The sequence below is a fragment of the Oncorhynchus mykiss genome, chromosome 19 (assembly GCF_013265735.2).
Source record: "Oncorhynchus mykiss isolate Arlee chromosome 19, USDA_OmykA_1.1, whole genome shotgun sequence".
NCBI classification, from domain to species: Eukaryota; Metazoa; Chordata; class Actinopteri; order Salmoniformes; family Salmonidae; genus Oncorhynchus; species Oncorhynchus mykiss.
This window is the reverse complement of record NC_048583.1, coordinates 8,874,467-8,901,836: the sequence shown is the minus strand read 5'-3', so window position 1 is coordinate 8,901,836 and position 27,370 is coordinate 8,874,467. Positions and strand designations below refer to the sequence as shown.

At 43.4% G+C, this 27,370-nt stretch overlaps 1 protein-coding gene across 2 annotated transcripts in view; it reads right to left on the bottom strand.

Moving 5' to 3' along the window:
• Nucleotides 1–26,728, bottom strand: part of vwa11 (von Willebrand factor A domain containing 11) — a 29,550-nt gene extending 2,822 nt beyond the window's left edge. Inside the window, exons 1-18 of one of the 2 annotated variants that reach the window (XM_036954155.1) lie at nt 26,619–26,728; nt 23,974–24,163; nt 23,449–23,585; nt 20,833–20,977; nt 13,760–13,853; nt 10,442–10,573; nt 10,160–10,346; nt 9,427–9,596; nt 9,175–9,287; nt 7,958–8,074; nt 7,549–7,737; nt 5,635–5,734; nt 5,486–5,518; nt 4,494–4,646; nt 3,403–3,495; nt 697–965; nt 386–519; nt 6–165 (exon numbers count right to left, since the gene is read on the bottom strand). In XM_036954155.1, the coding sequence (XP_036810050.1) occupies nt 6–165; nt 386–519; nt 697–965; nt 3,403–3,495; nt 4,494–4,646; nt 5,486–5,518; nt 5,635–5,734; nt 7,549–7,737; nt 7,958–8,074; nt 9,175–9,287; nt 9,427–9,596; nt 10,160–10,346; nt 10,442–10,573; nt 13,760–13,853; nt 20,833–20,977; nt 23,449–23,585; nt 23,974–24,159 (2,412 nt within the window). In that variant the 5' untranslated portion in view covers nt 24,160–24,163; nt 26,619–26,728. Of the gene's footprint in view, nt 1–5; nt 166–385; nt 520–696; nt 966–3,402; nt 3,496–4,493; nt 4,647–5,485; nt 5,519–5,601; nt 5,735–7,548; nt 7,738–7,957; nt 8,075–9,174; nt 9,288–9,426; nt 9,597–10,159; nt 10,347–10,441; nt 10,574–13,759; nt 13,854–20,832; nt 20,978–23,448; nt 23,586–23,973; nt 24,164–26,618 lie in introns of both variants that reach the window. The other variant, XM_036954154.1, reaches the window with a different exon arrangement.
• Nucleotides 26,729–27,370: the final 642 nt, after the last annotated feature.

The window sequence follows — 27,370 nt, the reverse complement described above, 5'->3', positions numbered from 1 at the left end:
GTTACCTTGGTGACGACAGAGAGGCGCAGGACGGCGTAGTTGGAGTCGGACGCCCCGGGGGCCACAGCCTCGATGGTCAGGGTGACGTCTGTTCCTGAGGGTGTGTTGGCGGGCACCGTGATGGTCAGTTCACCGGTGGCGTTTCCTCCGGTGGTCACAGCGATGCTGATAAGTTAGCAGCAGCAATGGGATAGCATTAAGTGTCAATACAAGTGATGCCAAGAGAGGACAATTTTTCTTAAGGTTTTTGCCAGCATAGAGGAGAAGCTGATTTTGAACAGATCTGTTTTGGTCCCTAATCTGTTTATGCTGAAATTATTCCTATGGCCAATGTGTACATACTGATCTGGAATCAGTCTCAGGATATTCCAGCCCTGATCCCTACCTGCCGGGGACGTTCATTTTGAAGTCTCGGTCGTTTCTGGCACTGATTGTGTAGCTGCCTCCAGTGGCGTCGGTCATGACGGTGAAGGGAAGGGTGAAGGGTTTACCAGGCTCCATGCTTCTGTCCACCACGGCCTGAGAAGACAAGAACAACAAGATCTGTTGAGTAGTTGTTGTGAGGTCCACTTTTGAAAATGTCTATGACCATGGTTTTTGTCTAACACTATCCCAATATGCAATATGAACTCCTTCACGATTTACAAATGAAATGCGATTTTCAATGTAAACAGGAAGTGTGTCAGCATCACTTACCTTGATGGTAACCTTGGAGACAGACATCTGAGTGGTGGACTGTCTCTGGAACACGGTGGAGGAGACCACGTCTGTCCCGTTCAACAGCACCACAAACTCCCCCGCAGGGACCTTGGTTACCGTAACTAGGAACTTCCCATTGCCCATGTCTTCCAGGGCCCCGCCTACGACCTCTAACCCTGACACGGTCACCAAGGCAATGTCAGCCACCTTGACAGAGGCTGGGCCCTTTCTGCCCAACACGGATACCAACAACATGGCAGGCATGCCTGGGAGGAGAGGAGGAACGGAGGGAAAGCGAGAGGAGGAAGAGTATAAGGATAGGGAGATAAAAGAGGAAGAGAGAGAGGAGGAAACAGGAAACATGCTCTTGAAGGGTGTGGCTATGTAAATGTTCTAGGGCCAGATACATTATGACAAATTATAAATAATTACATTTTCTGACAGATTATCGGATGTAATGATGTTTTGTGACTGATTATAGGTAGTAATGACGTTTTGTGACTGATTATAGGTAGTAATGACGTTTTGTGACTGATTATAGTGGTAAAGGTCTCTGATTATACAAGGTAAAGGTCTCTGATTATACAAGGTAAAGGTCTCTAATTATATAAGGTAAAGGTCTCTGATTATACAAGGTAAAGGTCTCTGATTATACAAGGTAAAGGTCTCTGATTATACAAGGTAAAGGTCTCTGATTATACAAGGTAAAGGTCTCTGATTATACAAGGTAAAGGTCTCTGATTATACAAGGTAAAGGTCTCTTTTACAAGGGATCCCTGCATGACCACAATTGCACAATCGAGGCAGCATGGGAGCATAGGAAATACACTAACAAATGCTTTTTAAATACAAAACATGAATCATGAAAAACAACCACTTTGCTCAGTAGAGTTCCTCAACCAACAATCTGAGTCGCCCGAAGGGCACCAATGCATCCATCTGTACAGTGTTCTGAAGATTGAAGGAAGGAATTTAAAGAGTTGTCAAGAGCAGGTCATGCAGTACCTGTGATATGTCTATAGGTAAATGCAGTTTTTGCAAATTGACTTTCTAAATGAACAGGATCCAATGTTTTGACCTACAATACATCAAAAAGGACCAGCCTACCTTCTGATAGAGAAAGCAGTGAACCAGAACTTGTGGCCCCGTGGCCCCGTGGCCCCGTGGTAAAACCATGTGCGCTTTGGTATAACTGCATCTAACGGCTTTAACACACACAAAAATCTGTTTGCATCTTCAGCACCATGCATCCCACTGTTGCCATTGGCAGTGACCAGAAGAAGAATACGGAGACGTTGACAGATTACAATCGCCCAAAGGTATGTATCTCTTCCATATACAGATAGCCAAACACCAAATACTATATTACATTCATATTATTGTTATTGTTAGTATTATTATTATTATATCATTCTAACATTTCCTATTCTATTTTATTTAATGCAATAGGTTGGTGTGGATGCACTCGACAAGACTGTACTCTGTAAAAGGAGGTACTCGACGCTGGCCAGTTGAGGTGTTCTACAACGTGCTCGACATGACTGCTATCAACGCGCACGTGTTGTACAAACAATGCCTGGACAAGACAGTCAGCGAGAGAGATTTCATCATGGATCTGGCACGTGTGCTTCGTGAGAATGACATGAACGCTAAGTAGGAAGCTACAGCCGCCTAGCAGGCTTCCAAGGCCGCAGCGTGTCCTGCTCTCCCTCTTCCCCAAGCACCCCAGCTCCCACTGGGAAAAAGAAGACGCTGTCAAGGCCACAGCGTGTCCTGCTCTCCCTCTTCCCCAAGCACCCCAGCTCCCACTGGGAAAAAGAGGACACACTGTCAAGTCGGCAGGTGCACACAAAACAAGGCCGGTGAAAACATTGTTCACTGCAACCGATTTGTTTGAAAGCTGTGTGAGGACTGTGGGCCTGAAGCATTAAGAGAAGACGAGATTGATTCATGCTAAAGGCACAGGTAAACTTGCACAATACTGTGTCTGATACAATCAACACCCTACTGTTTTTATATCTTGTCATGAATATATTTTCATGAATATTTCTTTATGCAATTCATCCTTTACAATTGTTCATGCGCTGGTGCTTTTGTTTAGGAATACAGAAAATAATTTCACCTGCGCACCTGGCTGGTTATATTATTATTATTATTATTTTCATAATCATCAGCTTTTTGGTTTCTACTTTGACAAAAAAAAAAAAAAAAACTGGACTTTACTAATTACTATAACTCTATTAATAATCGAATCTACAAATGAAGTGGATCAAATGTATTACACTGTAATGTCTTTATTGTAAGGGAAACAAAAATAAGCTATAGGCCTACTGTAGAATAATACAAAACATATCCATGGACTCCATCTAAACAAATAACTATTAAAACATATATTTTTTCACAAATATTTCTTAATGTAATTAATCCTTAAGGCAATATTAATCCTTTAGGCAATATTTATCAAGCATTGGAGCATTTGTTTGGACACCTTGCGGGTTTATGTGATGCGTATGCTAAAATGGACGCCCGGCAACATTCTCTAGCGGGTATTTATATGCTGAAAGGCCAGGCGGTTCTAGTGTTTTAAGTCGCAGCTGCATTCAAGTAGAATATGTCGCCATGACATCACAATAGTAAAATGATGATTGACAGATTAGCTGCTTGATGTGGCAATGATTTTAAGAGGATGTTGTAGTGTTTTACCTGCTTGTGGACGGCCAGAGATGAGGGCATATCCTGGATGAGGTCCATCGAAAGTCTCCACAAAGTCATAAATGAAGGCAATGGTACTCTGACCTGGAGACAAACACACAGACGCTTCAACACACATCGACCTGGTCTCACAATGTTGTATTATTCTGGAAGTAAATCCGAGACTCTCCATTTAGTGTTATGTGTTATGTTTCATATGTTATGCATTCATTTGTGGATTTCCCATCATCCATTTCGGATGATATGTTACAAATTGCAATTGGTACAATATGTTAGGAATTGTAAATATGTTTACGAATTTGGGAAACAAACAATACATTGACAGAAAACATAGTGCTTTACTTTCTCTTGTATATTAAAGGCCCGGGGAAGAGTCACAGGGGAGATGAGAAGAATGTGTCTATTTGAAAGCTATATAAAAATGTTGTAGCTTGTGATATTATTATTTTTTTGTTTAAGTAGCTCTCATGCTAGAAAAGATTGTAGACCCCTGGATTAGGGTTAAGGTTAGGAGTTAGGTCAAATAGCTAAGGTTAGGGTTAGGGGAAGAGTTAGTTAAAAGGGTTAAGGTACGGGTTAGGTTTAGCTAACATGCTAAGTAGTTGCAAAGTTGCTAATTAGCTAAAATGCTAAAGTTTTCCATGGTGAGATTCGAACACATAACCTTTGGGTTGTTAGACAATTTGCATTATACACCCCACCTATCCACCCTCTTTTTGTTTTTGCCTTAAGAAACCTTCTGTCTTATGTAACCATACCAAACATAACATATCATACTAACTTGAGTTTCCAAGATTTACTTTTACTATGTTACATCTAGTCTATGAGACCAGGCTGCAGACAGACACAATGAGTGAGGGCTGTGTTCTCTCCCTTCTCTATATGGCTCTTCCAGACCTGGGGTCAAATTGTTAAATCGTTTTGACGTAGTTTTAAATAGTATTTTAAAGTATTCTAAATTATTTCAAACCGTTTTTGAACCCAGGTCTGGGTACTGTATGTATCGTGGCTGCATTCTAGTGTTGAGCATGAGCGTAACACACATAATTAAACAGGATATGCGTATCTCTATGGTAACTCACCCGTGACCTTCAGTGTGTAGGGCTGGTTGGAGTTCATGCTGATTTCCCATAATCCTGTCTGTTTGTTGGAGGCCAGACGGACCCGGTAGAGGTTGCCCACCGTCTGGACAGTCCCCAGTTCCCCGTTGGCCTCGTTCTGTTTCTGGGTCACACCTGTAGGGGCAAGGAGGGTGAAATGGGATTATTGCAGGATGCCAGTCAAACATACCTGGCCACACCTGGTGGAACACATTCAAGCATGGTTGTCTCACACACAGGGGTGTAAAGTACTTAAGTAAGTCGTTTTTGGGGGGGTATCTGTACTTTACTTTACTATTTATATTTTTGATAACTTTTACTTCTACTCCACTACATTCCTAAAATCAATAATGTACTTTTTACTCCATACGTTTTCCCTGCAGTTAAAAGTACTCGTTACATTTAGAATGCTCAAGCAGGATGGAATTATGGCACCTATCAATATAATGCTTTGCCATCCCTACTGCCTGTGATCTGGCGGACTCAACTTAGTGTTGGGGTGTGTCCCTGGCTGTCCGTCTGGTTTGCTAAATATCAGGAATTTAATGTATAGCATTTACTTTTACTTTGTCCTTTTACTCAAATATGACTACTGATGACTTTTTCTCCTACTGCCCTTAAGTACATTTAAAACCAGATACGTTTAGACTATTACTCAAGTTACTGGATAACTTTCACTTTTAATTGAGTCATTTTCAGGTAAGGTTTCTTTACTTTTACTCAAGTATGACAATTGAGTCATTTTTTCCACCACTGCTCACACATCCCCATCACACCGGCTGGCTATAGGGCAGCAACCAAGATTCTCCACTTCTGACCTTCGATCAGTGTCCAGAGGAAACGTCATGCTACTCTGTGAGGTGAACTCTTACCTAAAACCTTACCTTAGATCTGTCTATGTGTTTAAGGTTCTTACGTGCTGGGTTCATCAAGGTGAAGGTGGGGGTCTTTCCAGTGATGTTTGAGGTTCTTACCTGCAGGGTTCTTCAGGGTGAAGGTGAGGGACTATCCAGTGATGTTTGAGGTTCTTACCTGCAGGGTTCTTCAGGGTGAAGGTGAGGGACTATCCAGTGATGTTTGAGGTTCTTACCTGCAGGGTTCTTCAGGGTGAAGGTGATGGTATTTCCAGTGATGTAGATGGTGATGTTGTTCAGAGACTCGTCCAGCAGGAAGGAGAATGTCTCAGCTCTGCCTGGGTTCCTCGCTCGCTGTAGGACTATCACCTGAGGAGGAGGAGAAATGGACAGAATGAGAAAGGAGAGAAAGTGGAAGTGACATAAATAGTTACCTACTGTTTTTATTTAATGTATTTTATTTAACCTTGTTTTAACCTTTATTTAACTAGGCAAGTCAGTTAAGAACAAATTCTTATTTACAATGACGGCCTACCAAGAAGCAAAAGCCCTCCTGTGGGACGGGGGCTGGGATTACTGGTTTTGTCATGCTATGTTAATTTATGTTATGCTACGCTATGTTATTTTATGTTATTTTATGTTATGCTGTGTTATTTTATGTTATTTTATGTTATGCTGTTATTTTATGTTATGCTGTTATTTTATGTTATGCTGTTATTTTATGTTATGCTGTTATTTTATGTTATTTTATGTTATGCTGTTATTTTATGTTATTTTATGTTATGCTGTTATTTTATGTTATTTTATGTTCTGCTGTTATTTTATGTTATTTTATGTTATGCTGTTATTTTATGTTATGCTGTTATTTTATGTTATGCTGTTATTTTATGTTATGCTGTTATTTTATGTTATGCTGTTATTTTATGTTATTTTATGTTATGCTGTTATTTTATGTTATGCTGTGTTATTTTATGTTATGCTGTTATTTTATGTTATTTTATGTTATGCTGTTATTTTATGTTATTTTATGTTATGCTGTTATTTTATGTTATGCTGTTATTTTATGTTATTTTATGTTATGCTGTTATTTTATGTTATGCTGTGTTATTTTATGTTATGCTGTTATTTTATGTTATTTTATGTTATGCTGTTATTTTATGTTATTTTATGTTATGCTGTTATTTTATGTTATGCTGTTATTTTATGTTATTTTATGTTATGCTGTTATTTTATGTTATTTTATGTTATGCTGTTATTTTATGTTATTTTATGTTATGCTGTTATTTTATGTTATGCTGTTATTTTATGTTATTTTATGTTATGCTGTTATTTTATGTTATGCTGTTATTTTATGTTATGCTGTTATTTTATGTTATGCTGTTATTTTATGTTATTTTATGTTATGCTGTTATTTTATGTTATGCTGTTATTTTATGGTATTTTATGTTATGCTGTTATTTTATGTTATTTTATGTTATGCTGTTATTTTATGTTATTTTATGTTATTTTATGTTATTTTATGTTATGCTACAGTATGCTATGCTATGTTATGCTGTTATTTTATGTTATTTTATGTTATTTTATGTTATGCTACAGTATGCTATGCTATGTTATGCTGTTATTTTATGTTATTTTATGTTATTTTATGTTATTTTATGTTATGCTACAGTATGCTATGCTATGTTATGCTGTTATTTTATGTTATTTTATGTTATTTTATGTTATGCTGTTATTTTATGTTATTTTATGTTATTTTATGTTATGCTGTTATTTTATGTTATTTTATGTTATTTTATGTTATGCTGTTATTTTATGTTATTTTATGTTATTTTATGTTATGCTGTTATTTTATGTTATGCTGTTATTTTATGTTATTTTATGTTATTTTATGTTATTTTATGTTATGCTGTTATTTTATGTTATGCTGTTATTTTATGTTATTTTATGTTATTTTATGTTATGCTGTTATTTTATGTTATTTTATGTTATGCTGTTATTTTATGTTATTTTATGTAATGCTACAGTGTTCTATGTTATGCTATGATATTATGTTATGTTATTTTGACATGCCAAGGCATTTTTAAAGTTCATTGAGCATTTATTTGTTTTTCATTCATCAAGTTTTGATTGATTTTAAATAAAAAAACTGATCCAAAACAAAACGGCCACCAGTGTTGACTCACCAGAGCGGAGGTGGAGGAGTCGATGATGACGTCAGTGGCCTGGGGCAGATTTTCCTTGGTGACTCCAATGGCCTGACCACCAGACGCCAGCGCCAGGTCCTTGTAGGTCTCGAATGTAGCTGCCCTGGACTCTACTCCACGCCTCCTCCTTCTAGCACCAGCACCATCATTAGTCATGAAGAAAGACACCTGGAGAGACACATAGGTGTGTTTGAGAGAGGTCGGGTGGTTTGCCTGGACGTATTCATTAGGCACCAAACGAAGAAAGAAAGAAAAAAGGCAATGACTACTTGTCCAATAAGAATTGCGCATTTTGCTGCATTTTGCTACTGTGTGGTCTAATGAATACAACCCTGAACTGCAGGAAATGTTTTCTTCTAAAACAGGAAGTGTTTGAGGAAGTGCTCACGGTTGACTTGGTGCTCCTGATCAGGGCCACGATCGTTTCCTTTAATTCAATGTCCTTAGCAACGGCATCTGTGAAAACATAGATGTTGGACGACGCAGGGGCACCGGTCAGCGCCAACTAGAGAGAGAGAGTTATCAAAATCCAGAAAAGAGCTGTTAAATTCAACAACAACCTAAAAGGAACGATTCCCAAACCTTCCAAAACAAAGCCATCACCTACAGAGAGATGAACCTGGAGAAGAGTCCCCTAAGCAAGCTGGTCCTGGGGCTCTGTTCACAAACACAAACAGACCCCACAGAGCCCCAGGACAGCAACACAATTAGACCCAACCAAATCATGAGAAAACAACAAGATAATTACTTGACACAATGGAAAGAATTAACAGAAAAACACAGCAAACTAGAATGCCATTTGGCCCTAAACAGAGAGTGCACAGTGGTAGAATAACTGAACACTGTGACTGACCCAAATTTAAGGAAAGCTTTGACTATGTACAGACTCAGTGAGCATAGCTTTGCTATTGAGAAAGGTCGCCGTAGGCAGACATGGCTCAAGAGAAGACCAGCTATGTAAACACTGCCCACAAAATGAAGTGGAAACTGAGCTGCACTTCCTAACCTCCTGCCAAATATATGACCATATTAGAGACACACATTTCCCTCAGATTACACAGATCCACAAAGAATTCGGAAAAAAATCATATTTTGATCAACTCCTGTATCTACTGGGTGAAATACCACAGTATGCCATCACAGCAGCAATATTTGTGACTTGTTGCCACAAGAAAAGGACAACCAGTGAAGAACAAACACCATTGTAAATACAAGCCATATTTATTTAGATTTATTTTCCCTTTTGTACTTTAACTATTTGCACATCGTTACAACACATAATATGACGTCTGAAATGTCTTTTTCCTTTTGGAACTTGTGTGAGTGTAACATCTACTGTTCACTTTTCATTGTTTGTTTCACTTTTTTTATCCAATGTAAACATATGTTTCCCGTGCCAATAAAGCCCCTTGAATTGAATTGAAATGAGAGAGAGAGAGACAGAGAGAGAGGGAGAGAGAGAGGGTGAGAGAGAGAGATAGAGAGAGAGAGATAGAGAGAGAGAGAGAGAGATTTCGTGTCTTTTATTATTGTCTATTATTGCACTATAGATTAAGGGATTATATCTGAAACCTGATTGGAAGATAGTCATGCAAATCACTGTACCTGGAGCCCTGATAGGCACATCTCAGGGAGGTCTCCACCTCCTTCAGCCGTGAGGTTAGCGATCTCTGCTTTCATAACATTAGGGTTTGTCGTTTTTATCAGGGGTCCAAACTCTAAACACACAAACACACAGTGATCACTAACCACTTCCTGACTTAACCACACATCACACAGGCATTTCGGTGACAGCCAGAGTTTGTCAGTGATGTTTTGCTAAGGAGAATGCTTGGTGGAGTGTAAAGCCAGCTTTACTTGGGTCATTGAATGGGACCAGGATGTACAGGGAGGGCTCATCCTGCGTTCCCTTCTTGCTGTCGATGATCTCATAGACGACTCTCTTGGCTTCAAGGATGTCATCACTCATGCTCCCCGTGGTGTCGATCACAAAAACAACCACTGACGAACGCGCTATGCCCATGAAGCTGTGGGAGAGAGAGAGAGATAAAGAGATAGAGAGTGTGAGTAACGTCAACATGGGTATTTCCCTCTTCCCCCCTCTCCTCCCCTTCACCCCCCTCTACTCCTCCCCCCTACTGAACTCCTCTGCTTCACCCCCTCTCTACCCTTCCCCTCTCTACCCTTCCCCCCTGTACCTTTCCAATTCAGCCCCCTCTACCCCTCTCCTCCCCTCACCCCCCTCTACCCCTCTCCTCTCCTTCACCCCCTCTACCCCTCTCTTCCCCTCACCCCCTCTCCTCCCCTTCACCCTCCTCTACCCCTCTCCTCTCCTTCACCCCCCTCTACCCCTCTCTTCCCCTTCACCCCATCTCCTCCCCTTCTCCCCCCTCTACCCCTCTCCTCCCCTTCACCCCCCTCTACCCCTCTCCTTCACCCTCCTCTACCCCTCTCCTCCCCTTCACCCCCTCTCCTCCCCTTAACCCGCCTCTACCCTTCTCCTCTCCTTCACTCCCCTCTACCCCTCTCCTCCCCTTCACCCTCCTCTACCCCTCTCCTCCCCTTCACCCCCCTCTACCCCTCTCCGTACCGTAGGTAGTTGTTGTCACCGGCGGCTCCCCGGATGTCGTCCAGCAGCTGGAGGGTTGCGGTTGTTGCCACGGTGACAGCAGCGGTGTGCAGGGCCACGTTGTCAGAGCGACGCTCATCCTTGCTGATGCCCCCGCGAGGAGCCTTGGAGCTGGTTAGGTCAGCTGCACCGCCATGACTACACTTACCTGGGGGGGAGAGGTGATGATGGGTGTTATTTAGAGAGTGTGTGGGTATGTGGGGAGGGTAGTGTGTGTGTTGGTGTGTGTGTGCGTGCGTGTACCTTTAGGCTTAGCTGAGGACAAGATCCCCATGTACCCAGAGGTGAGTTTCTTCTCATTAAGGATGTTAGGAAGGATGGAGTTGGAACAGAACCCCCCATTGGCACAGTCACTGCAGGTCGGGGTTTTAACATCTACAAATCCAAAACACAACTTTCAAGGGTCGTTCTTGAATTACGGTGACATAAAACAAATGCAGATTTATTGTTATATGAATGCATTTGTGTACATCTTCCCATTCTAAATGAACCAATATGGCAGCTTAATAACTTTAAATAGTTTTTACCATTATAATAACATTGTACCACCTGTAGGAGTAGTAATATCAATGATGGTAACAACAATGAGACATTTTAAGTAAAGTCGGATTTTCTGAAATGGAGGCCACAAATGCTCAAATCTGAGGTCATCAAGCCTATAAAATGATTTACTAGTGATGTGAATCATGATTTTGCTCACATTGTTATTTCCCTTCATTTAAATTGACTAACACCAAGTGACACATTGGATTGAGACACACCAAATGATTCACGGAATCATCAAAAGCATGACATACTGATAGGGTGTGATTAGCTAATCATTTTCTTTAACATAAACCCTCCCCAGATAACCCTTGGAAAGGGGGATACCTAGTCATTTGTACAACTGAAGGTATTCAACTGAAATGAATCTTCCGCATTTAACCCAACCCCTCTGAGTCAGAGAGGTGCGGAGGGCTGCCTTAATCGACATCCACGTCTTCGGGGCCTGGGGAACAATGGGTTAACTGCCTTGCTCAGGGGTAGAATGATAGATTTTTACCTTGTCAGCTCGGGATTCAATCCTGCAACCTTTTGGTTACTGGCCCAAGGCTCTAACCACTAGGCTCATTGTATATCTTTTTCATCTGTGATTTTCAAGGGCGTAACACAAATGACATAAAACTGAGGGACACCCCTTATCTTCATAGTAAAATAAGTATTTTATTCAACTTCTTTGTTTTTTTAGTCTATACAATATATGAAATACTTTTGTTCACTGTCATTCAAAATAATTGAAAGATATCTCTAAAATCCCCAAATGTGTCACTACACCTCTACACATCACCAGTGAGACAAGCCAATATGCTAGCCCCCAGTAGTTTCTACAACACATACAAATACACTCACTACATGACCAAAAGTATGTGGACACCTGTTTGTCTCATTCCAAAATCATGGGCATTAATATGGAGTTGGTCCCCCCTCTTCTGCTATAACAGCCTCCACTCTTCTGGGAAGGCATTCTACTAGATATTGGAATATTGCTGTGGGGACTTCCATTCAGCCACAAGAGCATTAGTGAGGTCGGGCACTGATGTTGGGCGATTAGGCCTGGCTCGCAGTCGGTGTTCCAATTCATGCCAAAGATGTTCGATGGGGTTGAGGTCAGGGCTCTGTGCAGGCCTGTCAAGTTCTTCCACACCGATTTCAACAAACCATTTCTCTATGGACCTCGCTTTGTGCCCGGGGTCATTGTCAAGCTGATACAGGAAAGGACCTTCCCCAAACTGTTGCCACAAACTCAGAAGTACTGAATCGTCTAGAATGTCATTGTGTGCTGTAACGTCAAGATTTCCCTTCACTGGAACTAAGGGGCCCAAACCATGAAAAACAGTCCCAGACCATTAATCCTCCTCCAGCAAACAGTTGGCACTATGCATTGAGGCAGGGAGTGTTCTCCTGGCATCTGCCAAACCCATATTAGTCCATTGGACAGCCAGATGATGAAGAGTGATTCATCTCTCCAGAGAATGCATTTTCACTGCTCCAGAGTCCCATGGTGGCCAGCTTTACAACACTCTTGGCATTGTACATGGTGATCTTAGGCTTGTGTGAGGCTGCTCGGCCATGGAACCCCATTTCATGAAGCTCCCTACGAAAAGTTATTGTGCAGTTGTGCTTCCAGAGGCAGTTTGGAACTCGGTAGTGAGTGTTGCATCCGAGGACATACGATTTTTACGAGCTTCAGCACTCGGCGGTCCCATTCTGTGAGCTTGTGTGGCCTAAAAGTTTGCATTGTTGCTCCTAAACATTTCCACTTCACAATAACTGCTCTTACAGCTATCCGGGCAGCTCTAGCGGGGCAGAAAATATGTTGGAAAGATGGCATCCTATGATGGTGCCACGTTAAAAGTCAGTGAAGTCTTCAGTAAGGCCATTCTACTGCCAATGTTTGTCTATGGAGATTGCATGGCGGTGTGCTCGATTTTATACACCTGTCAGCAACAGGTGTGGGTGAAACAGCCAAATCCACTCATTTAAAGGGGTGTCAACATACTTTTGTATATATAGTGTAGATATGTTGTAGTATAAAATACTTTCATTTGGTATATTTTTTTGCATTTACATTTTTTTTAAATATATTTAATTTTTGTATTTCTCCCCCTTTTTTCTCCCCAAATTCCTGATATCCAATTGCGTTCCAATTACATTCTTGTCTCATCGCTGCAACTCCCCAATGGGCTCGGGAGAGGCGAAGGTCGAGTCATGTGTCTTCAGATTTATCTCTTTATCTCGTCTCCTGTTTTTATCTGCTATCGTTCTTTTTCTTCACATTCCATACCACTCTCCCTCCTTCCTTCCTTCCATCCTTGCCTACCACCCTCCTTCCTTCCCTTCCCTATAACCTTCCCTCCTTCCTTCCCTTCCCTATAACCTTCCTTCCCTCCTTCCTTCTTCCTTCCCTGCTCTACCACCCTCCCTCCCTCCTTCCCTATAACCCTCCCTCCTTCCTTCCCTTCCCTATAACCTTCCTTCCCTCCTTCCTTCTTCCTTCCCTGCCCTACCACCCTCCATCCTTCCCTGCCCTACCACCCTCCCTCCTTCCTTCCTTCCCTGCCCAATCTCCCTCCCTCCCTCCTTCCTTCTCTCCCCTACCACCCTCCCTCCCTCCTTCCTTCCCTCCCCTACCACCCTCCCTCCCTCCCTGCCCTACCACTCTCCCTCCCTCCCTTCCCAACCTCCCTCCCTCCCTGCCCTACCACTCTCCCTCCCTCCCTGCCCTACCACACTCCCTCCCTCCCTGCCCTTCCACCCTCCCTCCCTCCCTGCCCTACCACCCTCCCTCCCTCCCTGCCCTACCACCCTTCCTCCCTCCCTCCAGTTGGATCCCATGCCTCTCTGTCCTCGTTGCTGCATTAACTCAAGCCCTCCCTCCCTGCCCTTCCACCCTCCCTCCCTCCCTGCCCTACCACCCTCCCACCCTCCCTCCCTCCCTGCCCTACCACCCTTCCTCCCTCCCTCCAGTTGGATCCCATGCCTCGCTGTCCTCGTTGCTGCATTAACTCAAGCCCTCCCTACCTGCCAGGTTTTCCAGTGGGAGATCGGGGCGGATCAGGTTGGCGTAGGGTTCAGTGTATCCCAGATCCACCCAGTTACTGTGGCTGTAGAAGTCCTGAAAAAACACAAGCATGTATTATATACCAAGTCTGTGTCTGAGGGAAAGCCATCTATCTAATTCCCTATTACAGACACCTCTAGACAGAAGTTAACTTGGTTCAGATGATAACACTTGAGCCAAGGTGAAATATGAAATGAGAGATGAGGTGCGATGTTTTCTTCCCCCCTCCTTCTCCCTCTACCCTTTAATTCCTTGTGTTTTTTATTCATTTTCAATTTATTTATCCTTTATTTTATCAGGGAGTCGTACTGAGACCAATGTCACTTTTACAGATCAGCCCTAAATTACAGAAATTACAGAAAATCCACACATCAAAAACAGGGGCGCAACTTTTACTGGAGATGGTCATGGTCATAAAAAAAACACATTCATCAGTAATAAGGTCCTCAATCAGCTTTCTGAATTGACCTAGAGGCACCAAAACATCACATTTAAGAACATTTAGAGAAAAACGAACGGCTGATTAACCTAACTCAGTAGAGACCAAAGGAATTTCCATCCCTGAGACCGGGTGTGGTAACTCGTATGTCTAAAGTTTAGTAACGATGTTTATAAATGAAATCATAGCAATGTATCAACCTATGTGACATCAAAGAGGCCAAGCCAACACCTTGGTAGAGAATGCTGTGCTGAACAGTAAAATTGTCAGCGGTAATAAAGCGCAGTGTGCTGTGACAATCTGCATCTAATGGCTTTAATGAGGTGGCATCTACATTCATATAGATGATGTCACCATAGTCTAGGACCAATAGGAACATCAGTTCAATAATCTGCATTAGCACGGCCCGCGAGACATAAACATAGATTTTTTTTTTACCCCCAATTTCGTGGTATCCAATTGGTAGTTACAGTCTTGTCCCATCGCTGCAAATCCTTTACGGACTCGGAAGAGGCAAATATTGAGAGCCGTGTGTCCTCCGAAACACGACCCAGCCAAGCTGCACTGCTTCTTGACACAATGCCCGCTTAACCCAGAAGCCAGCCGCACCAATGTGTTGGAGGAAACACCACACACCTGGCGACCGTGTCAGCATGCATGCGCCCGGGATACCACAGGAGTTGCTAGAGTGTGATGGGACAAGGAAGTCTCGGCCTACCAAACCCTCTCCTAACCCGGACGACGCAGGGCCAATTATATCCTTCCTGTTTGGCCCTGTCCGGGGGTGTCCTCGGAGTGGGCCACAGTGTCTCCTGACCCCTCCTGTCTCAGCCTCCAGTATTTATGCTGCAGTAGTTTATGTGTCGGGGGGCTAGGGTCAGTTTGTTATATCTGGAGTACTTCTCCTGTCCTATTCGGTGTCCTGTGTGAATCTAAGTGTGCGTTCTCTAATTCTCTCCTTCTCTCTTTCTCTCTCTCGGAGGACCTGAGCCCTAGGACCATGCCCCAGGACTACCTGACATGATGACTCCTTGCTGTCCCCAGTCCACCTGGCTGTGCTGCTGCTCCAGTTTCAACTGTTCTGCCTTGTTATTATTCGACCATGCTGATCATTTATGAACATTTGAACATCTTGGCCATGTTCTGTTATAATCTCCACCCGGCACAGCCAGAAGAGGACTGGCCATCCCACATATGCTCTCTCTAATTCTCTCTTTCTTTCTCTCTCTCGGAGGACCTGAGCCCTAGGACCATGCCCCAGGAATACCTGACATGATGACTCCTTGCTGTCCCCAGTCCACCTGACTGTGCTGCTGCTCCAGTTTCAACTATTCTGCCTTATTATTATTCGACCATGCTGGTCATTTATGAACATTTGAACATCTTGACCATGTTTTGTTATAATCTCCACCCGGCACAGCCAGAAGAGGACTGGCCACCCCACATAGCCTGGTTCCTCTCTAGGTTTCTTCCTAGGTTTTGGCCTTTCTAGGGAGTTTTTCCTAGCCACCGTGCTTCTTCACCTGCATTGCTTGCTGTTTGGGGTTTTAGGCTGGGTTTCTGTACAGCACTTTGAGATATCAGCTGATGTACGAAGGGCTATATAAAATAAATTTGATTGATTGATTGATTTGATTGATTGTACGCCGCCTCATGGGTCTCCCAGTCACAGCCAGCTGTGACACAGCCTGGGATCAACTTGGGTCTGTAGTAACAACTAAAGCACTGTGATGCAGTGCCTTAGACTGCTGCGCCATTCAGGAGGCTGACGCAAATTCATTTTAACAAACAATTGGTCCCTCAAAAAATGCTTCCCCCGATGTGGCCCTTCGAGCCAAAAAGTTTGCCCACCCCTGTACTAGAGTCTATTGAAGGACCGTTGCATCGATCTAAGTAACATAATAAAAAATCCCCAGCATCATCCGTCAGTTTAAGGAAGAGATATCTGTTTTTTGCTTGGGCTGCCTCTCAAACCACTGCATCCGCCTATCTGTGGTCAAAGGTGGTCGTGCTACAGCGATGTTTGTCAGACCAAGAGACATCCCGAAAATCGGTCTTCTCAGGAAAATGTCTTGTAGCGTCCGAACGGTTTGGCTTACTTACTACAATAACCACTCTATGAAAAGATGAGACTCTCACGAACATAATGGCGGTCTCCATTTTGCCCCACGAGACTCGTCTGAAGGGCTACAAACAAATGTGACCCCATGTGTCAAGGGACTCGTTACCGGTTAAATTAAATAATGTCAGTATGGAGGTAGTTTTGTGCATACCCCCAAAAAAGGGGTTTAATATGCATAAAAAAGACATATTTCCTGAACTTTCTTATATCTTCTAGATGTAAGATAGACACTTCAATCGACTCCTACGGGACCCCTTATCTAATATCCAGGAAACCTGAGTAGGTATACATTAAGTTCAATCTGTAAAGTGGTTTTGAAAAGTTCCATGCAGCCTGTTCACGACCAGTTGAGGAAAGCATCTGAATGAGCAGTGACTGATCAAAAGGATCAAAAGCCTTTGACAGGTCGATGACAGAGAGCAGCACAGTGTTGCCTTTTATCCATACAATTAACGACATCATTTAGAACCATGGATGCAGCAGAGATAGTGCTACGACCTGGTCTAAAACCTGACCGATGTACATTTAGAACCATGGATGCAGCAGAGATAGTGCTACGACCTGGTCTACAACCTGACCGATGTACATTTAGAACCATGGATGCAGCAGAGATAGCGCTACGACCTGGTCTACAACCTGACCGATGTACATTTAGAACCATGGATGCAGCAGAGATAGTGCTACGACCTAGTCTAAAACCTGACCGATGTACATTTAGAACCATGGATGCAGCAGAGATAGTGCTACGACCTGGTCTACAACCTGACCGATGTACATTTAGAACCATGGATGCAGCAGAGATAGTGCTACGACCTAGTCTAAAACCTGACCGATGTACATTTCAAAGATAAGAATGATCTTAGCTTGAGAATGAATCAAGGATTCTAATATTTTTAGCTAGTCAAGAACATTTAGAGATAGGGCGATTCATTATTTAGGACACAAGGGTCATCACTTTTGTGAAAGGGGAGCCTTCCAAACCTTGGGGGATAGTATCATATATAATCTTTCATTTTTAACCTTTATTTAACCAGGTAGGTCAGTTAAGAACAAATTCTTATTTAAAATGACAGCGTACCCCGGCCAAACCCGGACGACGCTGCGCCAATTGTGAGCCGCCCTATGGGACTACCAATCATGGCCGGATTGTGATACAACCTGGAATCAAACCAGGGTCTGTAGTGACACCTGTAGCACTGAGATGCAGTGCCTTAGACCGCTGCACCACTCGGGAGTCCATCAGATGAAAAATATTGGTTAACAACAATCAGGGGGGCAGAGAGCTGCAGCCAAAATGGATCAAGCATATCAGCCCCAGTGGATTATTTGACATGAATCTTAAGCAAGGCATCCAGCACATCACAGTGAACTGTTGCAATGACAACAAAATATTCACTAGAAGCTGACGGGTTAACAGTCAAGTCAGCTAGAGGCTGGAAGAGGGAAAGGCAGTTGATTGATTGACCAGTGTAAATTAAACCCCAGTTTCTCTCAAAATAAGATAAAATGATGATAAAAAAGCTCCATGTGTCCCAGTGTTCTCCGTTATGATGCCAGAGTCAGACAGAACTTGCTTAGGCAGGAAAGAAGAGGAATTTGTACGCTTCAGTACATTTAATGTTTCCCCCCAAAAAATGTACGATCACCAGCAGAGTCAGAGATAGAGCTTAAAAAGCTTTCTTAACGTAGATTGTACGTCTCTTTCTCAGTTGTCTGAAAGATTGCCAGACAACTACACAGTCAGTTTTCCTTGCTTTGGCTCAGGCCGGATTTCTCATCTAAATGAGCTCAGATAGTTCAGAAGAAAACCAAGGGTTAGATTTATCTTGCTGGCTGTCCTCCAGTCTGTGAGGCGCCATCAGATGCAGGTCTAAAGATGTGTCTGATTTATCTCAGGGAGTTGGTGGCTGGTCTGCAACTTCTGATCTTATCTCCCTTGATTCTTGAAAGCGTTGGATCTCTCTCTCTCTCTCTCTCTCTCTCTCTCTCTCTCTCTCTCTCTCTCTCGAAAAGAGTGTCTGCTAAATGGCGTAAATTTTAACGTTTATCCTGGATACTGAAAAGAACATAACGAACATATATTACATTTGGTATGGTTACATGAGTGAACAGAGAGTGGTTGGCCGGGCATATAACGCAAACATCTAGTCACCCAAAGGTTGTGCGTTCGAATCTCATCACAGACAACTTTAGCATTTTTGCTAATTAGCTACTTTTGAACTACTTACTACTTTGTAGCTACTTTGCAACTACTTAGCATGTTAGCTAACCTAATAACCCTAACCTTAACCCTTTTAGATATCCCTTCCCTTATCCCTGACCCTTACCATAACCCTTTGACATAACTCCTAACCTTAACCCTAACCTTAACCCTAACCCTAACCTCTAGCCTAGCTAACATTAGCCCACTAGCTAACGTTAGCAATAACAAATTGAAATTCGTAACATATCATATGAATTGTAATTTGTAACACATCATACCAAATGGATGAAGGACATCCATAAATTCATAAATACCCTATGAAACATAATATATCATGCTAAAAGGACTGTATACAATGTATCCTGCAGATATACATTTCATAAGATTGACACATTTATGGCATTTTTATGGTGTAGTTTTCTCTTTATTCAACCCGCCCGCCCCCCACCCGCCCGTCAATCATAGAATATTTCATAACCCTTAACACCCCCCCTCCCCCTCTCTCTCCTCTTACCTGTAGTGTGTACAGTCCTCTCCCCAGTGTCTCTCTAGCTACCTGTACTGTGTGCAGTCCTCTCCCCAGTGTCTCTCTAGCTACATGTACTGTGTGCAGTCCTCTCCCCAGTGTCTCTCTAGCTACCTGTAGTGTGTACAGTCCTCTCCCCAGTGTCTCTCTAGCTACCTGTACTGTGTGCAGTACTCTCCACAGTGTCTCTCTAGCTACCTGTACTGTGTGCAGTCCTCTCCCCAATGTCTCTCTAGCTACCTGTAGTGTGTACAGTACACTCCCCAGTGTCTATCTAGCTACCTGCATTGTGTACAGTACTCTCCCCAGTGTCTCTCTAGCTACCTGTATTGTGTACAGTCCTCTCCCCAGTGTCTCTCTAGCTACCTGTATTGTGTACAGTACTCTCCCCAGTGTCTCTCTAGCTACCTGCACTGTGTACAGTCCTCTCCCCAGTGTCTCTCTAGCTACCTGTAGTGTGTACAGTCCTCTCCCCAGTGTCTCTCTAGCTACCTGTACTGTGTACAGTCCTCTCCCCAGTGTCTCTCTAGCTACCTGTACTGTGTACAGTCCTCTCCCCAGTGTCTCTCTAGCTACCTGTACTGTGTACAGTCCTATCCCCAGTGTTTCTCTAGCTACCTGTACTGTGTACAGTACACTCCCCAGTGTCTCTCTAGCTACCTGTATTGTGTACAGTCCTCTCCCCAGTGTCTCTCTAGCTACCTGTACTGTGTACAGTCCTCTCCCCAGTGTCTCTCTAGCTACCTGTAGTATGTACAGTCCTCTCCCCGGTGTCTCTCTAGCTACCTGTACTGTTTTACAGTCCTCTCCCCAGTGTCTCTCTAGCTACCTGTACTGTTTTACAGTCCTCTCCCCAGTGTCTCTCTAGCTACTAGAAATGTTTGCATATCCCCTCTTTCACCCCCCCCCCCCCTCTCTCTCCTCTTACCTGTACTGTGTACAGTACTCTCCCCAGTGTCTCTCTAGCTACCTGTACTGTGTACAGTCCTCTCCCCAGTGTCTCTCTAGCTACCTGTACTGTGTACAGTCCTCTCCCCAGTGTCTCTCTAGCTACCTGTAGTATGTACAGTCCTCTCCCCGGTGTCTCTCTAGCTACCTGTACTGTTTTACAGTCCTCTCCCCAGTGTCTCTCTAGCTACCTGTAGTGTGTACAGTACACTCCCCAGTGTCTATCTAGCTACCTGCATTGTGTACAGTACTCTCCCCAGTGTCTCTCTAGCTACCTGTATTGTGTACAGTCCTCTCCCCAGTGTCTCTCTAGCTACCTGTATTGTGTACAGTACTCTCCCCAGTGTCTCTCTAGCTACCTGCACTGTGTACAGTCCTCTCCCCAGTGTCTCTCTAGCTACCTGTAGTGTGTACAGTCCTCTCCCCAGTGTCTCTCTAGCTACCTGTACTGTGTACAGTCCTCTCCCCAGTGTCTCTCTAGCTACCTGTACTGTGTACAGTCCTCTCCCCAGTGTCTCTCTAGCTACCTGTACTGTGTACAGTCCTATCCCCAGTGTTTCTCTAGCTACCTGTACTGTGTACAGTACACTCCCCAGTGTCTCTCTAGCTACCTGTACTGTGTACAGTCCTCTCCCCAGTGTCTCTCTAGCTACCTGTAGTATGTACAGTCCTCTCCCCGGTGTCTCTCTAGCTACCTGTACTGTTTTACAGTCCTCTCCCCAGTGTCTCTCTAGCTACTAGAAATGTTTGCATATCCCCTCTTTCACCCCCCCCCCCCCCTCTCTCTCCTCTTACCTGTAGTGTGTGCAGTACTCTCCCCAGTGTCTCTCTGGCAGCCTGGAAGTTCTCCTTTTGTACGTTGGCCTTGATGCTGGCCACCCCATCAGTTATAAGGCGCCGGCCCAGAGCAAACGCCTCAGAGTTAAAATGATGTGCTGGGCTGTTATAATAAAGATTATGATCAATTGCTTTTATATAGAAAACGGCTGTAGGAGTGATACACCAAATGTTCACTTGGACTGGCACAATAATGACAACGATTAGTTGTTTAAACAGTTCATATTTTAGATACTCTAGAAGAAGGGTGTAAGAGGGATGCACATCCTAAATGTTTACAATAATGAGTTTAGGAATACTAGTTAAAACTAGTTAAAAAAAGAAAAACTAGTTAAAAAAAACTCAGCAAAAAAAGAAACATCCCTTTTTCAGGACTCTGTCTTTCAAAGATAATTCGTAAAACTCCAAATAACTTCACATATCTTCATTGTAAAGGGTTTAAAACACTGTTTCCCATGCTTGTTCAATAAACCATAAACACTTCATGAACATGCACCTGTGGAACGGTCGTTAAGACACTAACAGCTTACAGACGGTAGGCAATTAAGGTCACAGTTATGAAAACTTAGGACACTAAAGAGGCCTTTCTACTGACTCTGAAAAACACCAAAAGAAAGATACCCAGGGTCCCTGCTCATCTGCGTGAACGTGCCTTAGGAATGCTGCAAGGAGGCATGAGGACTGCAATGTACTGTGGGACGCCTACTAAGACAGCGCTACAATGAGACAGGATGGGCAGCTGATCACCCTCGCAGTGGCAGACCACGTGTAACAACACCTGCACAGGATCGGTACATCCGAACATCACACCTGCGGGACAGATACAGGATGGCAACAACAACTGCCCGAGTTACACCAGGAATAAACAATCCCTGCATCAGTGCTCAGACTGTCTGCAATAGGCTGAGAGAGGCTGGACTGAGGGCTTGCAGGCCTGTTGTAAGGCAGGTTCTCACCAGACATCACAGGCAACAACGTCGCCTATGGGCACAAACCCACCGTCGCTGGACCAGACAGGACTGGCAAAAAGTGCTCGTCACTGACGAGTCGTGGTTTTGTCTCCCCAGGGGTGATGGTCGGATTCGTGTTTAACGTCGAAGGAATGAACGTTGCACCGAGGCCTGTACTCTGGAGCGGGATTGATTTGGAGGTGGACGTTCCGACATGGTCTGGGGCGGTGTGTCACAGCATCATCGGACTGAGCTTGTTGTCATTTGCAGGCAATATCAATGCTGTGCATTACAGGGAAGATATCCTCCTCCCTCATGTGGTACCCTTCCTGCAGGCTCATCCTGACATGACCCTCCAGCATGACAATGCCACCAGCCATACTGCTCGTTCTGTGAATGATTTCCTGCAAGACAGGATTGTCAGTGTTCTGCCATGGCCAGCAAAGAGTCCAGATCTCAATCCCATTGAGCACATCTGGGACCTTTTGGATCGGAGGGTGAGAGCTATGGCCATTCCCCCCAGAAATGTCCAGGAACTTGCAGGTGTCTTGGTGGAAGAGTGGGGTAACATCTCACAGCAAGAACTGTCTGATCTGGTGCAGTTCATGAGGAGGAGATGCACTGCAGTACTTATTGCAGCTGGTGGCCACACCAAATACTGACTGTTGCTTTTGATTTTGACCCCTGCTTTGATCAGGGACACAATGTTCAATTTCTTTCTCAGTTGTTGAAAAATGTCATGTTCATACAAATATTTACACGTTTGCTGAAAATAAACGCAGTTGACTGTGAGAGGACATTCATTTTTTTGCTGAGTTTATGTTGCTTTTCCTTTGCTACTACCAAGCACTCCAAGTATGTTACATAATAAGGGAACCTCATTCTCTATCAATGTAGCACCAACCTGTTGACATGATAAGGGAACCTCATTCTCTATCAATGGAGCACCAACCTGTTGACATAATAAGGGAACCACATTCTCTATCAATGGAGCACCAACCTGTTGACATGATAAGGGAACCTCATTCTCTATCAATGGAGCACCAACCTGTTGACATGATAAGGGAACCTCATTCTCTATCAATGGAGCACCAACCTGTTGACATGATAAGGGAACCTCATTCTCTATCAATGGAGCACCAACCTGTTGACATAATAAGTGAACCTCATTCTCTATCAATGGAGCACCAACCTGTTGACATAATAAGGGAACCTCATTCTCTATCAATGGAGCACCAACCTGTTGACATAATAAGGGAACCTCATTCTCTATCAATGGAGCACCAACCTGTTGACATAATAAGTGAACCTCATTCTCTATCAATGGAGCACCAACCTGTTGACATAATAAGGGAACCTCATTCTCTATCAATGGAGCACCAACCTGTTGACATAATAAGGGAACCTCATTCTCTATCAATGGAGCACCAACCTGTTGACATAATAAGGGAACCTCATTCTCTATCAATGGAGCACCAACCTGTTGACATAATAAGTGAACCTCATTCTCTATCAATGGAGCACCAACCTGTTGACATAATAAGGGAACCTCATTCTCTATCAATGGAGCACCAACCTGTTGACATAATAAGGGAACCTCATTCTCTATCAATGGAGCACCAACCTGTTGACAAAGTCTCTGTCCACCTGTCCGTTCTGTATGTAGATCTCATTCAGGGCAGATTTGAACTTAACTGCTGACACTTCACCTGTTGCTTTGGGTCCCAGACAGGCCTGGACCAGCTCCTCTGCAGAATTGCCCTACATGGAAAGGTCATAGGTCAAAGGGTAGAGGTTAGAAATCAGCCAATCAGAATTGAGGGAAAGGTAGATAAAGAAAATCACATTTAGATAAAATAAAATCTTAACACTCATTCTGACACACAACTGTTCTCTCTCTCTCTCTCTCTCTCTCTCTCTCTCTCTCTCTCTCTCTCTCTCTCTCTCTCTCTCTCTCTCTCTCTCTCTCTCTCTCTCTCTCTCTCTCTCTCTCTCTCTCTCTCTCTCTCTCTCTCTCTCTCTCTCTCTCTCTCTCTCTCTCTCTCTCTCTCTCTCTCTCTCTCTCTCTCTCTCTCTCTCTCTCTCTCTCTCTCTCTCTCTCACACACACACACCCACACACACACACACACACACACACACACACTTACCGTGGGGGTGAAGTCTCGTCCCTCTGACTCTGCAATGGCTCGGCACACCTCTGTGACCTTCTGTAGCACAGCTTTTTCTGTGATGCTGACATGGGTGGAGGCTCCATCCCCAATGGGAGAAAACGCCCAGGCTCCTCCTGATAGGACTAGGGCCAAGAAGGACATGCACAGCACTGTTGACATCATCAGTCTGTGGGAGTGGGTGGGGGGGTTATGAGTGAGAGTGAGGGAGCAAGAGACAGAGAAAAAGAGAGAGAGTTAGACTACCATCATCATCATCATCATCATGAAGTGGGATTTCCTTATCAACAGCTGTAAGGAAATCCCCGACCCAGCCCCTGTTGTTAAATCTCTTGGCCACATCCCATCATGTTCTATAATAAAGTTAGTAGACAGGGGCATCTTCACGAAACATGATTAAAATATAACAAGACACCTAATTAGAGACAGGGTTTTAGCCCCTGTCCTGGTACATAATACATTCCCTGTTACCCCACTTCAATCAGTGTAGAGGAAGGGGAGGAGACAGGTTGAAGAAGCCTTGAGACAATTGAGACATGGACTGTGTATGTGTGTCATTCAGAGGGTGAATGGGCAAGACAAACAAAAGGGTATGGTAGTAGATGCCAGGTGCGCCGGCTTGATTCAAGAACTGCAAAGCTGCTGGATTCTTCACGCTCAACAGTTTCCAGTGTGTATCAAGAATGGTCCAACACCCACAGGACACACCTTGACTTATTAAGGCTGTTCTGAGGGCATCTCAGTATTAGTGTTCATAATGTTTTGGTAAACTCTGTGAATATCCTTTAGCTGAATAGCTATTTATTGAACACCTTTAGTTCCTCAAGGACTTGAACCCGATCGAACATCTCTGGAGAGACCTGCAAATTGCTGTGCATCGACGCTCCCCATTCAACATGACAGAGCTTGAGTGGATCTGCATAGAACAATGGGAGAAACTCCGCAAATACAGGTTTGCCAAGCTTGTAGTGTCACACCCAGGAAGACTCGAGGCTGTAATCGCTGCCAAAGGTGCTTCAACAAAATACTGAGTAAAGGGTCTGAATACTTATGTAAATGTAATATTTAAGTATTTTATTTTTAATAGAAACAGTTTTTGCTTTGCCATTATGGGATATTGTGTATGGATTGATTGGGGGGAGGGGGACTATTTAATACATTTTAGAATAAGGCTGTAACGTAACATAATGTGGAAAAAAGTCAAGAGGTCTGAATACTTCCTGAATACACTGTATGTATTGATACAGTACCAGTCAAAAGTTTGGAAACACCTACTCATTTATTATTTATTTTTTACTGTTTTCTACATTGTAGAATAATGGTGAAGACATCAAAACTATGAATTAACACATATGGAATCATGTAGTAACCAAAAAAGTGTTAAACAAATAATTTCATTATTGAGATTCTTCAAAGAAGCCACCCTTTGCCTTCATGACAGCTTTGCACACTGTTACTCAACTGTCAATCCACAGCAAGGTATATTTATGGTTTTAGTTTCACAGGAAGTCTGATGAGATTACTATTGATTTTAGAGAAACGTGATTACATCGATTATGATGGGTATATATATTTTTTTGTCACGATGGTGACCAAACTAACTCTGGATGGTAACATCATTCTTCAACCAGGGAGTGGATGGTTCCAACTTTACGGTGTAATATGGTTTCCTTCACTTCACAAGGTAGACGGTGACAGTATCAGAGGGTTCTACCCCCTGAGTGAGGTGTATCTGTTATGTTGTCATGGTATAGTGGGACTCAAAGGGGATTTTATAAGGGATGGTGTTGGGCAGGTCACAGGGTCAGAGGTCACAGGGTCAGGGATAGCAGTTGGTAACTGATAACAGTACATTCAATTGATACAGTGAAGCTACTGATCACCACCACTAGATGGAGTCAGAGAGGACATTTTTCTGTATCATTATAATGGGCGTGGTGGTGCATGTTTTTGGTTGTTTTTTGGGGGGGGATTTTCTGCTTCTTTCTAAATGACACATATATAAATAATATGTTTAATTCATAATGCATCCTTTTAAACTCTTAAACTGTTGATGAACATATTTGTTCCTGTGTATTGATTTTCAAATCTCCTGACCCTCGTACTATCTGGTCTTGCATCACATAAACATTTGTTCTGATTATTTTTCATGCTTAGTACAACAACAGTGTGTGTACACATCACTGTTCCCATAATGTAAAGATGAGGACATTGAAAAGGGGACAAAATTGAAGTTTAAAAGCTCAATTTAAACTTGCTATTGATACATCATCATGAGAATTACTTTAAATACGTTTGTTTTGTTTTTACAATGGCAGACTGCCCCTTTAATCTCATGAAACTGTCCCAGTATTTTGTTTCTGTACTGCAACAGGACTTAAGCCATATGACTGCAGTGCACTTTGGCATTCATATACAACATTGATTTTGGCATTTGCAAAGACGCGTGACGAGCATCATCTAACACAATTAAAATGAAATTATTCACATGGTCCTTATTTCTCCCTTCAAAAGACACGTGAAACCTGAAAACCCTCCTTCACACATGTACACGTTACACATCATCTGTCAGAATTAAAACATGTTCATTTTCCATCATAAAATGCACAAACATTCATTCTTACCTTGTTTTTCGCGCTTTTACTTCCTCTAATCCCTTCAATCTCTACCCATCCCCACACACACAGACCACAGCCCCTCTTTCACACACCCACCCCTCACCCCTCTTTCACACACCCACCCCTCACCCCTTTTTCACACACCCACCCCCTCATTCTCTCATTGGTCTCTCTCCCTCCTTTCCTCTTCCCCCTCCTTCCCTCTCTCGCTCCACCCCTTATGGTGACGAGCCCTGAGAAGAGGAGTAGAAAGAGACAGAGGAGTAGAAAGAGACAGAGGAGTAGAAAGAGACAGAGGAGTAGAAAGAGACAGAGGAGTAGACAGAGACAGAGGAGTAGAAAGAGACAGAGGAGTAGACAGAGACAGAGGAGTAGAAAGAGACAGAGGAGTAGAAAGAGACAGAGGAGGAGAACGAGACAGAGGAGTAGAAAGAGACAGAGGAGTAGAAAGAGACAGAGGAGTAGAAAGAGACAGAGGAGGAGAAAGAGACAGAGGAGTAGAAAGAGACAGAGGAGTAGACAGAGGAGTAGAAAGAGACAGAGGAGGAGAAAGAGACAGAGGAGTAGACAGAGACAGAGGAGTAGAAAGAGACAGAGGAGTAGACAGAGGAGTAGAAAGAGACAGAGGTGTAGAAAGAGACAGAGGAGTAGACAGAGACAGAGGAGTAGAAAGAGACAGAGAACTAGAAAGAGACAGAGGAGTAGACAGAGACAGAGGAGTAGAAAGAGACAGAGGAGTAGAAAGAGACAGAGGAGTA